At 41.8% G+C, this 13343-nt stretch overlaps 2 protein-coding genes across 4 annotated transcripts in view; one reads left to right on the top strand and one right to left on the bottom strand.

Annotated features, from left to right (window-relative positions):
* The window catches only part of CCDC172 (coiled-coil domain containing 172), a 123261-nt gene extending 119730 nt beyond the window's left edge, over window positions 1–3531 (bottom strand). For all 3 annotated transcript variants that reach the window (XM_056531376.1, XM_056531375.1, XM_056531377.1), the window contains exons 1-2: window positions 3397–3531; window positions 2115–2200 (exon numbers count right to left, since the gene is read on the bottom strand). In XM_056531376.1, the coding sequence (XP_056387351.1) occupies window positions 2115–2200; window positions 3397–3475 (165 nt within the window). In that variant the 5' untranslated portion in view covers window positions 3476–3531. The remainder of the gene's footprint in view (window positions 1–2114; window positions 2201–3396) is intronic.
* A 304-nt stretch (window positions 3532–3835) lies between these two features.
* The window catches only part of GFRA1 (GDNF family receptor alpha 1), a gene marked incomplete in the record, with an annotated part of 298457 nt that continues 288949 nt past the window's right edge, over window positions 3836–13343 (top strand). The window contains 1 exon segment of the mRNA XM_056531379.1: window positions 3836–3956. Coding sequence (XP_056387354.1) covers window positions 3887–3956 — 70 coding nt within the window.

Genomic DNA, 13343 nt, shown 5'->3' on the forward strand with positions numbered 1-13343 from the left:
AACTGCCTCGCTTTTACAGCTGGAGGCCGGACCCGGAAGCATCCGCAGTGGACGCATTCCGCCAGATCTGGTCACGGGGTACACACTATGCGTTCCCCCCATTCAATACGATCTCCAGATTCCTTCTCCAAGTACTGAATCAGAAGGCGACGGTGGTGTTGATCACCCCTTGGTGGCCGACACAACCGTGGTTTCCCCTTCTTCTAGGGATGACAATCGACTTTCCTCGACAGATTCCCCAGTCACCTCACCTTCTCATGAACCCTATCATGGGTCCTCATCCGTTGATTTTGGAGGGCAACCTTCCACTCCTTGCGTGGTTGGTTTCGGGATCCCGGACAACGGTGGTGACCTTTCACAGTCGGCTAGAGACCTCCTTGCCTTGGCCTGGGCCCCAGGGACTAGATCGGCATATCGATCGGCCTGGGCTTTGTGGGTTCGTTGGTGTGATCAACGGCAAGTTGATGCCGTTCAAGCACCTGTTTCAGTGATAGTGAACTACCTTGCGGACTCTTTTGAGTCTGGGAAATCGTATAGTTCACTCAACGTGTACAGATCCGCCATATCGGCATACCATTGCCCGGTGGACGCATTGCCAGTTGGCAAACATCCTTTGGTATGTAGGCTCTTAAGGGGAGTAAAATATAAGCGTCCTCCCCGTCCTAGATACCAGTCTACTTGGGATGTCTCCCGGGTGTTAGAACTCTTTTTCTCCTGGGCGGATAATGATGCTCTCCCCTTAAAATTTTTATCCCTAAAAATTACTACCCTTTTATGTTTAGTGTCTATTAAACGGGTATCGGATGTTAAAGCGTTGGATATCTCCAGGCGACAGTTTTCGCCGGAAGGAGTACGCTTTTCTGTGGTTCGCAGAACCAAGACAGGACTTCACTCCGTCTTCTATCCCTTTTTTCCGGATCACCCGCGCCTGTGCGTAGTACGCTGTCTACAAACATATGAGGTGCGGACCACGCCTCTGCGATCTGAGTCTCACAATCAATTATTGTTATCGTATGTCAAGCCTCATCTTCCGGTATCCTCGGCTACCTTGGCCAGGTGGGTCAGATCAGTCATGGAAATGGCTGGGATTGACATTTCTCTCTTTGGTGCCCACTCTTCTAGAGGAGCTATGGCCACCAAAGTGATTACTTCAGGAGGTTCGCTTTCGGACCTTTTGTTGGCCGCCGATTGGTCGTCCGAGACGACTTTTCGGCAGTTTTATTTTAGGCCACAAGAACACGTTTCTGTGTCTGTACTCTGACATGTCTGTTCTTCTGTCTTTAGCTTTAAAATTGCAAGATATGAGCCTCCTGTCTGATATATAAATCGAGATTTTCCTAGCTAACGTGACGGAAAATATAAGTTATATGAAGACAGGAGGCGAGTATCTTCCCTCCCGACCCCACCCTGTCATGGTGTTCCTTTCTCGTTTCAGGATATTGAAGAACGGAACTTCCTTCTACACAGAAGAATCTGAGGAGACCCTGAGTTACAGTGGTTATGCTTTATTGTTCCAGTTCGAACACAGTTCACGGAGGCCCAGTTGGCCCTGACGACCAGGTTCCAGTTGAAACACAGTTGCTGGGGGCCCAGTTGGCCCTGTCGTCTAGTTCCGGAGATGGAATTCGTTTGCCATCGGAGTGTATCCGGGGTATCAAGATGTCGTGCGCTGTTCCGAAGTTCGCACGAAAGAAAGAGGAAGAGGAGATCCAGCCAGCCCCTTATATAGGGTCTCCGCCCCAGGGGAGGGGATTCCAGGGGCTGCTGGGAGTTGTAGTTTTAATAAATTTTTCTAATGTTATGAAGTAAATTCTCTGTAATTTTCTGCTATGGGCATTAAAAAGAAAGGTTTAATGCAAGATACTCGCCTCCTGTCTTCATATAACTTATATTTTCCATCACGTTAGCTAGGAAAATCTCGATTTATATCCTGTATTATACCCCAGAGCTGTACTCACTATTCTGCTGGTGAGGTCACTGTGTACATACATTACATTACTTATCCTGTACTGATCCTGAGTTATATCCTGTATTATACCCCAGTGCTGTACTCACTATTCTGCTGGTGAGGTCACTGTGTACATACATTACTTATCCTATATCTTACTCCTCACCTTATTCTCCTGGGCTGTTTTGGCTTCTCGGAGTTTCTCTTTGACCTCAATAATTTTTTCATGACATTTGTTAAATTCCGATTTTACTATAAAAAATAAAAAAAGGATTTGATGATTGTTTCTTTGATCTACATGATAAAATCATCTTCATCATCCTTTATACTGATCAATACTCTCCAAATGTGGAGCTGTGAACCCTAAACAAACATTATATATGAGTATTTATGAGCCCGGATTATGCACACTCTCTGATTAATATTCATGAGCTTTGATTATTATGTATGCTCCATGATTAATATTCATTAGTTCTAATTATAGTTACTATTATTATGCATGCTCTATGATTAATATTCATGAGCTCTGATTATTATTATTATTATTATTATGCAGTCTATGATATATATTCACAAGACCTAATTATTATGCATGCTTTCTTATTAATATTCATGAGCTCTGATTAATATTCATGATCTTTGATTACTATTATGCACCCTCTATGATTAATAATCATGAGCTTTTATTATTATTATTATTATTATGCACCCTTTCTAATTAATATTCATAAGACTATTATTATTATGCACGCTCTATGATTAATATTCATAAGCCTGTATTATTATCATGCACGCTCTATGATTAATATTCATAAGCCTTTATTATTATGCACGCTCTATGATTAATATTCATAAGCCTTTATTATTATGCACGCTCTATGATTAATATTCATAAGCCTGTATTATTATTATGCACGCTCTATGATTAATATTAGAGATGAGCGAACTTACAGTAAATTCGATTCGTCACGAACTTCTCGGCTCGGCAGTTGATGACTTTTCCTGCATAAATTAGTTCAGCTTTCCGGTGCTCTGGTGGGCTGGAAAAGGTGGATACAGTCCTAGGAAAGAGTCTCCTAGGATTATATCCACCTTTTCCAGCCCACGGGAGCACCTGAAAGCTGAACTAATGTATGCAGGAAAAGTCATCAACTGCCAAGCCGAGAAGTTCGTGACGAATCGAATTTACTGTAAGTTCGCTCATCTCTAATTAATATTCAAAATCCTTTATTATTATTATGCACGCTCTATGATTAATATTCATAAGCCTTTATTATTATTATTATTCACACTCTCTAATTAATATTCATAGGCCTTGATTATTATGCACGCTCTCTAATTAATATTCATGAGCTGTGATTAGTATGCTAATTACTGTTCATGAACTCTCATCCCCTCTGACTATAGTTCAGCCTGCAGGGGGCGCCGATGTGCCCGGTCACACTCACCCTCATGAAGGAGTCTTCGCCTTTCCTGCGCATGTTGCTGTGAGAGGACGATGTGCTGGAGCAGGGAGTCCACACTCATGGCGGGAGAGGAGCGCGGGGGAGGACCGGTCTCTATGGTAACGCCTGCTCAGCTGTCACGGCAACAGATTGTGGGAGCTGCGTTTCCCGCGCTTTATAGTTCTGCTGTATCTCAGATACTGTAGTGCGGAGCGGCGGACACGTGACGCGGGTGTCAGTGCTGACTGAGCTTTACCCTGTCATACAGGACTACAAGTCCCAGCGAGCCGCTCAGACGTGGACATTGGCCAGAATGAGGTATGAAACAAAGATGGAGCTCAGGGGATGCGACAACAGGTGGGGAAACGGACAGGAAGTCTGTGTTGCCTATAGCAACCAATCCCAGTGCTGCTTTCAGTTTACCTCAGCAAACGAAAGCTGAATTCTGATTGGTTGCTATAGGTAACAAGGAGAGTTCTCAGTGAGTGATACAATGTCCTATACCCCAATCTACAATATGGAAGGGCTGATGTGTTGGAACGCTCCTGAAAAGAACGCCACTGGTGAGTCCTGTGGATTATAAAACCGAAAATAAAATATTTTTCATTTTAACGTTTTCGTTTTTTTCTCCGCTCCTATTAAAATCCATAACTCATTTATTTTTTTACCTACAGACCCATATGAGGGATTGTTTTTGTGCAACTTTAATGAAACTTTACATTTTAACATAAAACGTACCGCAAAACCAAAATATTATTATTTGTGGCAGCGAAAATGTACAAGAAAACTGCAATTTTACAACATTTGAGAGGTTTGGTTTTTACGCAGTGCACTTTATGCTAAAATGATACATTATCTTAATTCTGTAGGTCAATTCAATTAAAACGATACGAAATGTATTACATTTTTCTATTATTGAACTACTTTAAAAAAAATTGCAAACTTTAACAAAATTGGTATGCATAAAATTGTCCTTTTTTATTTTTCTGCATACGGGGACGTGTGAGGGCTAATTTTTTGCGCTGTGATCTGTAGTTTTTATGCGTACTATTTTTGTTTTGATGGGACTTTTTGATCCCTTTTTATAATTTTTTCTTGTGTATGATGCGATTAAAAATCAGTATTTTTGGTGTTTGGTATTTTTTTTTACGTTTATGCCATTTACCGTGCAGGGTCATAAAACTAATATTTTAGTCGTTTGGACATTTACGCACATGGCGATACCAAACATGTGAATTTTTTTTCTTTTTTTTTTTTGTAAAATGGGAAAAAAAGGTATTTTTATTTTTTTATTAGGGTAGGGGGTTTTATATAATTTTAGAGACTTTTTTTATTTGTTATTTTACACTTTTTAAGTCCCCATAGGTGACTTTTGTATTCAATCTACATCAGTGAATCGGTGATCGGCGGCAGGTAAAGGAATCCTCCTCCGCCATTCTAGTTTAACGAACCCCCGCGATCACGTCGCGTTGGTTTGGTAAGCGCTGAGCTACCGAAGACTTTTACTTTCAATTTAGATGCCATGATCGGCATTGATCACTGTGTCTAAAGGGTTAAATGCTGGGCGATCCCATAAGCAGTGATTGTTTGGCTACTAATAGTAGCCGACACACTGCTCTGAAGCGAGTACAGCTTCTGCACTTGCTTCAAAGCTACTTAAAGGGGTACTCCACTGGAAAACTTTGTTTTTTAAATTAACTGGTGCCAGAAAGTTAAACAGATTTGTAAATGACTTCTATTAAAAAATACTAATCCTTCCAGTACTTATCAGCTGCTGTATGATCCACATGAAGTTTTTTTTTTTTTTTTCCCTTTCTGACTGACCACAGTGCTCTCTGCTGACACCTCTGTCCATTTTAGGAACTGTCCAGAGTAGGAGCAAATCCCCATAGAAAACCTCTCCTGCTCTGGACAGTTCCTAAAATGGACAGAGGTGTCAGCAGAGAGCACTGTGGTCAGACAGAAAGTAAATTAAAAAATAAAAGAACTTCCTGAGGAGCATACAGCAGCTGATATGTACTGTAAGGATGAATATATTTTAATAGAAGTGATTTACAAATATAAAAGTATACAGGAGTTGGAGAGGCTCTTGTCTAACTACCCACCAAATAACCCGGGCTACCTAATAGTGTTGAGCGGCATAGGCCATATTCGAATTCGCGAATATTCGCGAATATATGGACGAATATTCGTCATATATTCGCGAATATTCGCATATTCGTTATAGTCTCGTTTTATTTTCGCATATGCGAAAATTAACATATGTGAATATTTACCTATACAAAATTAGCATACGCGACAATTCGCATATGCGAAAAATAGCATATGCTAATTTTCGTATATGCGAATTTTCGCACGCCAGTCTCACACAGTAGTATTAGAGCCTTCTTTACACCACACAAGCTGGAAGCAGAGAGGGGTGATCACTGTGATGTGTACTGTGAAAAAAAAAACAAAAAAAAAACCAATATTCGTAATTACGAATATATAGCGCTATATTAGCGAAATTCGCGAATTCGCGAATATGCGATATTCGCGAATAATATTCGAATTGCGAATATTCGTGAGCAACACTACTACCTAATTAGACACCTATACCCAAGGTGTCAGGAAGTAATTTGTCTATAGAAATATATATATATATATATTAGTGCTCAGGGTTTAAGACAAATGGACAGATATTAATTACATTTATTTATTATTATACAGTGTGACAATATATTATAAAATAAGATAAAAGAAAATAGAATAGAATAGAGTAGTGGCGTCTGCGTCTCACAGGGCCCTTGTGTAGGCGCAGCACCAGCTAATATTATCTAAAATATAAGTGTTCCACAATGTGTTAAAAATATTATTAAGACCACCATATAAAAGTTCATATAAAACCTCTAATAGGAATAGACACGGAGAGAAATCTGGGTAGGAGAGTCCTAGTTCATCCACAATACTCAATTCTCTCCTCTCTCCAAAAGTTCTGCAAATTGTAACAGATTCCAGTATAGTTGTAACCAATAGCAACCATGTAAGTTTTTGTTAGTAACCCATAGCAACCATTTCTATGTGTCCGGCTGCAGCAGTAGATCGCAATTGAACACCTTTGCAGATAATGTTCATGCACTTGCTCTTAGCAGATAATGGTCAATATATATACTTGTGTGCAGTCACTGTTAATATGCATTCAAATCTTTAGATACTTTGTATCTCACCGCTCCCGGGCACTGATGCGCTGGACTTCACGGGGATGCTGCGATCTCCTCCTGTTGCGCTATGAAATCCCACAGTGTGTTATCACTGGATGGCTCTCGTGGCGTGAGACAGCATCACCGGAGACTCTGCCGTCTCCCACAGTGGTAATGCTGGATGACAGTGGGTTCCGGGTGGTGGTACTGCAGCGGTTCTGCAGGTAAGTATGTTGTTAAGCCGTTGGCGTCCTCATGGGAATGAGGCGCGTATATCTCCTGTACCGGGTGCCGGGTGATTGACAGTTATGTTTCCCGGTATCGGACTGCTGGTTGCTGAGCTGGGCAAATAAACTGGTGGTCTCAATAGTTATTAAGGGGACGCTGGACGCGTTTCAGGACTGTCTCAGACCTTTCTTTAGCAGCTATAAATATGGGTATTAAGGGGTCACTGTATCGTTATTTATACATTTAACCCCTTAAGGACCAAGGGCGTACAGGTACGCCCTTGGTCCTGCTCTCCTGATATAACACAGTAACCCCGCGTCATATCACGGCGGGCCCGGCATCATAATGAAGCCGGGACCCGCCTCTAATAGCGTGCAGTGCCAATCGCGGCGCCGCGCGCTATTAACCCTTTAGCCGCGCGCTCAGAGCTGAGCGGCTAAAAGTGAAAGTGAAAGTTGCCGGCTAGCTCAGTCGGGCTGTTCGGGATAGCCGCGGCTAATCGCGGCATCCCGAACAGCTGACAGGACAGCGGGAGGGTCCCTACCTGCCTCCTCGCTGTCCGATCGCCGAATGACTGCTCAGTGCCTGAGATCCAGACATGAGCAGTCATGCGGCAGAATCGTTGATCACTGGTTTCTTATGAGAAACCAGTGATCAATGATGAAGATCAGTGTGTGCAGTGTTATAGGTCCCTATGGGATAACAATGATCAATGTAATAGATCAGTGTGTGCAGTGTTATAGGTCCCTATGGGACCTATAACACTGCAAAAAAAAAAGTGAAAAAAAAAAAGTGAATAAAGATCATTTAACTCCTCCCCTATTAAAAGTTTGAATCACCCCCCTTTTCCAATAAAAAAAAAACACAGTGTAAATAAAAATAAACATATATGGTATCACCGCGTGCGGAAATGTCCGAATTATAAAAATATATCATAAATTAAACCGCTCGGTCAATGGCGTGCGCGCAAAAAAATTCCAAAGTCCAAAATAGTGCATTTTTGGTCACTTTTTATATCATTTAAAAATGAATAAATCAATAATCAATATGATCAATAAGTCCTATCAATGCAAAAATGGTACCGTTAAAAACTTCAGATCACGGCGCAAAAAATGAGCCCTCATACCGCCCCATACACGGAAAAATAAAAAAGATATAGGGGTCAGAAGATGACAATTTTAAACGTATTAATTTTCCTGCATGTAGTTATGATTTTTTCCAGAAGTCCGACAAAATCACCTATATAAGTAGGGGATCATTTTAATTGTATGGACCTACAGAATAAAGATAAGGTGTCATTTTTACCGAAAAATGTACTACGTAGAAACGGAAGCCCCCAAAAGTTACAAAACAGCGTTTTTTTTTTAAATTTTGTCGCTCAATGATTTATTTTTCCGTTTCACCGTAAATTTTTGGGCAAAATGACTGATGTCATTACAAAGTAGAATTGGTGGCGCAAAAAATAAGCCATCATATGGATTTTTAGGTGCAAAATTGAAAGAGTTATGATTTTTTAAAGGCAAGGAGCAAAAAACGAAAATGCAAAAACGGAAAACCCCCCGGTCCTTAAGGGGTTAAGTCCTCCTCTGTCAATTAGTGACATCAGATCCAGGGTAAATAACACAGTGGGAATAGATTTATGAATGGAAGTAGTAAAACTCAGTTACAAACTTCTAATTTCTATACGCTATATGGGATAATAATGTCAATAAGATAAAATATAAATAAAAATACATACATCTATCTCTTCACATAAAATTATACCAATGAATATTCGGCTGTGACATACATTGTAGATAACAGTCTTTCTAAAAGTGAATGAATTACTGTGTGGATAAAAATGATACGGTATATGCTAAAATGTAACTAATTGTATACAAATTATAACTAGAAAAATATAAAAAATATAATAAAATATATAAAATTGTAAAAATGTACAATATAATGGTTAAAACTTTGTAGTGTGTACTATGGATATATAATGTTTGTGGTGGCGGAGACAGATAGGGAAATGGATGTGTAAGATGTATAATATGAGTATACGTGAATACAAATTATGTGTACCTATTGAATACATACTAAGATAAATGAAACATATAGTCAGTAAATTTGATATATATATTACATTTTGTAAAGTTTCCTCATAATGTAATATATATATCAAATTTACTGACTATATGTTTCATTTATCTTAGTATGTATTCAATAGGTACACATAATTTGTATTCACGTATACTCATATTATACATCTTACACATCCATTTCCCTATCTGTCTCCGCCACCACAAACATTATATATCCATAGTACACACTACAAAGTTTTAACCATTATATTGTACATTTTTACAATTTTATATATTTTATTATATTTTTTATATTTTTCTAGTTATAATTTGTATACAATTAGTTACATTTTAGCATATACCGTATCATTTTTATCCACACAGTAATTCATTCACTGTGGGATTTCATAGCGCAACAGGAGGAGATCGCAGCATCCCCGTGAAGTCCAGCGCATCAGTGCCCGGGAGCGGTGAGATACAAAGTATCTAAAGATTTGAATGCATATTAACAGTGACTGCACACAAACGTATATATTGACCATTATCTGCTAAGAGCAAGTGCATGAACATTATCTGCAAAGGTGTTCAATTGCGATCTACTGCTGCAGCCGGACACATAGAAATGGTTGCTATGGGTTACTAACAAAAACTTACATGGTTGCTATTGGTTACAACTATACTGGAATCTGTTACAATTTGCAGAACTTTTGGAGAGAGGAGAGAATTGAGTATTATGGATGAACTAGGACTCTCCTACCCAGATTTCTCTCCGTGTCTATTCCTATTAGAGGTTTTATATGAACTTTTATATGGTGGTCTTAATAATATTTTTAACACATTGTGGAACACTTATATTTTAGATAATATTAGCTGGTGCTGCGCCTACACAAGGGCCCTGTGAGACGCAGACGCCACTACTCTATTCTATTCTATTTTCTTTTATCTTATTTTATAATATATTGTCACACTGTATAATAATAAATAAATGTAATTAATATCTGTCCATTTGTCTTAAACCCTGAGCACTAATATATATATATATATATATATATATATATATATATATATATTTCTATAAACATGATTTACAAATATGTTTAACTTTCTGGCACCAGTTGATTTAAAAAAAATATTTTTTTTTTTCCAGTGGAGTACCCCTTTAATGGCTTGTGAACATCTTTAAACAAATTCCATAGGTTTTCAATTTGGATCAGATCTGGAGACTGGGCTGGTCCTCCCTCCACACCTTGACTGACCAGATCTCTCTCCAACCATTAGACGACTAGGTGTTGGGCAAAGCTGAATAAGGTGTTGGGGCGTATAGGTATACCCTGCACCTTAAAGGGGTACTCCGGCGCTTAGACATCTTATCCCCTATGCAAAGGATAGGGGATAAGATGCCTGATCGGAGGAGTCCCGCCACTGGGGACTCCCGTAAACTTGCACGCAGCACCCCGCGTCACACCCCGTGTTCGCTCCGGGTCTGATTACTGTCGATCACGGGGCCGGCGGCGTGTGATGTCACCCCTCTGCCCCCATGTGACCGCACGCTCCGACCCTCAATGCAAGTCTATGGGAGGGGGCGTGACAGCTATCACGCCCCCTCCCGTAGGCTTGCATTGAGGGGCAGAGCGTGACGTCACGGGGGCAGAGGCGTGACGTCACACGCTGTTGGCCCTGTGGTCGCCGCTAATCAGACCCGGAGCGAACACGCTCTGGGGGCTGATTACAAACGGGGTGCCGCGTGCAAGATCACGGGGGTCCCCAGTGGCTGTGTGGTGGCTGCGCGGCAATCCGGGTGTCCGGCAGCGGCGATCCGGAGGTCTGGCAGCGGCGAGAGCGGGGGTAAGTGCCCCCGCCATCGCCATACACCCGCCATCACCGCTGCCAGACTTCCGCTCACGTGTGTTAGTCCGGGGAGAGCGGGGCACAGCGGGGTGAGGGGGAATAAGAAGTCCTTGCTTACCTGGTGACGGTGGCGGATCCTGCAGGCTGGGGAGGGATCTGACTGGCCGGTGAGTGATGCTCCAGATGTTGCAAAACTACAACTCCCGGCATGCCCAGACAGGCATTGGCTGTCTGGGCATGCTGGGAGTTGTAGTTTAGCAACATCTGGGGGATCACTGTTTGGAGACCACTGTGTAGTGGTCGCCAAACTTTGATCCTCCAGATGTTGCAAAACTACAACTCCCAGCATGCCCAGACTGTCTGGGCATGCTGGGAGTTGTAGTTTAGCAACATCTGGGGGATCACTGTTTGGAGACCACTGTGTAGTGGTCGCCAAACTTTGATCCTCCAGATGTTGCAAAACTACAACTCCCAGCATGCCCAGACTGTCTGGACATGCTGGGAGTTGTAGTTTTGCAACATCTGGAGAACCACTGTTTGGAGACCACTGTGTAGTGGTCGCCAAACTGTGATCCTTCAGATGTTGCAAAACTACAACTCCCAGCATGCTCAGACAGCCAATGCCTATCTGGGCATGCCAGGAGTTGCAGTTTTGCAAGATCTGGAGGATCACAGTTTGGAGACCACTACCCAGTGGTCTTCAAACAGTGGTTCTCCAGATGTTGCAAAACTACAACTCCCAGCATGCCCGGCTGCAAACGGCTGTCTGGGCATGCTAGGAGTTGTAGTTGTGTGCCTCCAGCTGTTGCAAAACTACATCTCCCAGCATGCCCAGACAGCCAATTTCTGTCTGGGCTTGCTGGGATTTGTAGTTTTGCAACCTCTGGAGGGCCACAGTTTGGAGATCAGTGTGCAGTAGTCTCTAAACTGTAGCCCTCCAGATGTTGCAAAACTGCAAATCCCAGCATGCCCAAACAGCTGTCTCGGCATGCTAGGAGTTGTAGTTGCGTACCTCCAGCTGTTACATAACTACATCTCCCAGCATTCCCTTCAGCAATCAGTACATGCTGGGAGTTGTAGTTTTGCAACAGCTGGAGGCACCCTTATTGGAAAATACTGAATTAGGTAACAGAACCTAACTGAAGGTTTTCCAACCAGTGTGCCTCCAGCTGTTGCAAAAGCAATTTTGAAACAGCTGGAGGTTTGCCCCCCCCCCCCCCCCCCCCCCATGTGAATGTACAGGGTACATTCACACGGGCAGGTTTACAGTAAGTTTCCTGCTTCAAGTTTGAGCTGCAGCAAATTTTCTGCCGCGGCGCAAACTCCTAGCGGGAAACTCACTGTAAACCCGTCAGTGCGAATGTACCCTAAAAACACTACACTACACTAACGCATAATAAAGGGTAAAACACAACATATACACCCCTTACACTGTCCCCCCAATAAAAATAAAAAACATATCGTACGGCAGTGTTTCCAAAACAGAGCCTCCAGCTGTTGCAAAACAACAACTCCCAGCATTTCTGGACAGCCACTGACTGTCCAGGCATGCTGGGAGTTTAGTTTAGCTTAAGGCACCCTGTTTGGGAATCACTGGCATAGAATACCTCTATGTCCATCCCTATGCAATCCCTTATTTAGTCCTCAAATGCGCATGGCGCTCTCTCACTTCGGAGCCCTGTCGTATTTCAAGGAAACTGTTTAGGGACACATATGGGGTATTTACGTACTCGGGAGAAATTGCACTACAAATTTTGGGGGCTTTTTCTCCTTTTACCCCTTATGAAAAGGAAAAGTTGGGGGCTACACCAGCTTGTTAGTGTAAAAAAATAAAAAAATTTACACTAACATGCTGGTATTGCCCCCATACTTTTTATTTTCACAAGTGTTAAAAGGAAAAAAAGACCCCCAAAATTTGTAACGTAATTTCTCCTGAATAGGAAAATACCCCATATGTGGGCGTAAAATGAACTGCGGGCGCACAACATGGCTCAGGAGTGAGAGCGCACTATGTAGATTTGAGGCCTAAATTGGTGATTTGCACAGGGGTGGCTGATTTTACAGCGGTTCTGACATAAACGCAAAAAAATAAATACCCACATGTGACCCCATTTTGGAAACTACACCCCTCACGGAACGTAACAAGGGGTATAGTGAGCTTTAACACCCCACAGGTGTTTTACCAATATACGTAAAAGTTTGATGGGAAAATTAAGAAAAAACTTTTTTTTCACAAAAATGCTGGTGTTACCCAAAATTTTTCATTTTCACAAGGGAAAATAGGAAAAAAGCCCCTAAAAATTTGTAACCCCATTTCTTCTGAGTAAGAACATACCCCATATGTGGATGTAAAGTGCTCTGCGGGCGAACTACAATGCTCAGAAGAGAAGGAGCGCCATTGGGATTTTGGAGAGAAAATTTGTCCGGAATTCAAGGCCACGTGTGTTTACAAAGCCCCCATAGTGCCAGAACAATGGACCCCCCCACATGTGACCCCATTTTGGAAACTACACCCCTCACGGAATGTAATAATGGGTGCAGTGAGCTTTTACGCCCCACAGCTGTCTGACAGATTTTTTGAACAGTGGTCCGTGAAAAGGAAAAAATTTATTTTTCATTTGCACAGCCCACT

Source organism: Hyla sarda, chromosome 7 (genome assembly GCF_029499605.1).
Source record: "Hyla sarda isolate aHylSar1 chromosome 7, aHylSar1.hap1, whole genome shotgun sequence".
Lineage (NCBI taxonomy): Eukaryota > Metazoa > Chordata > Amphibia > Anura > Hylidae > Hyla > Hyla sarda.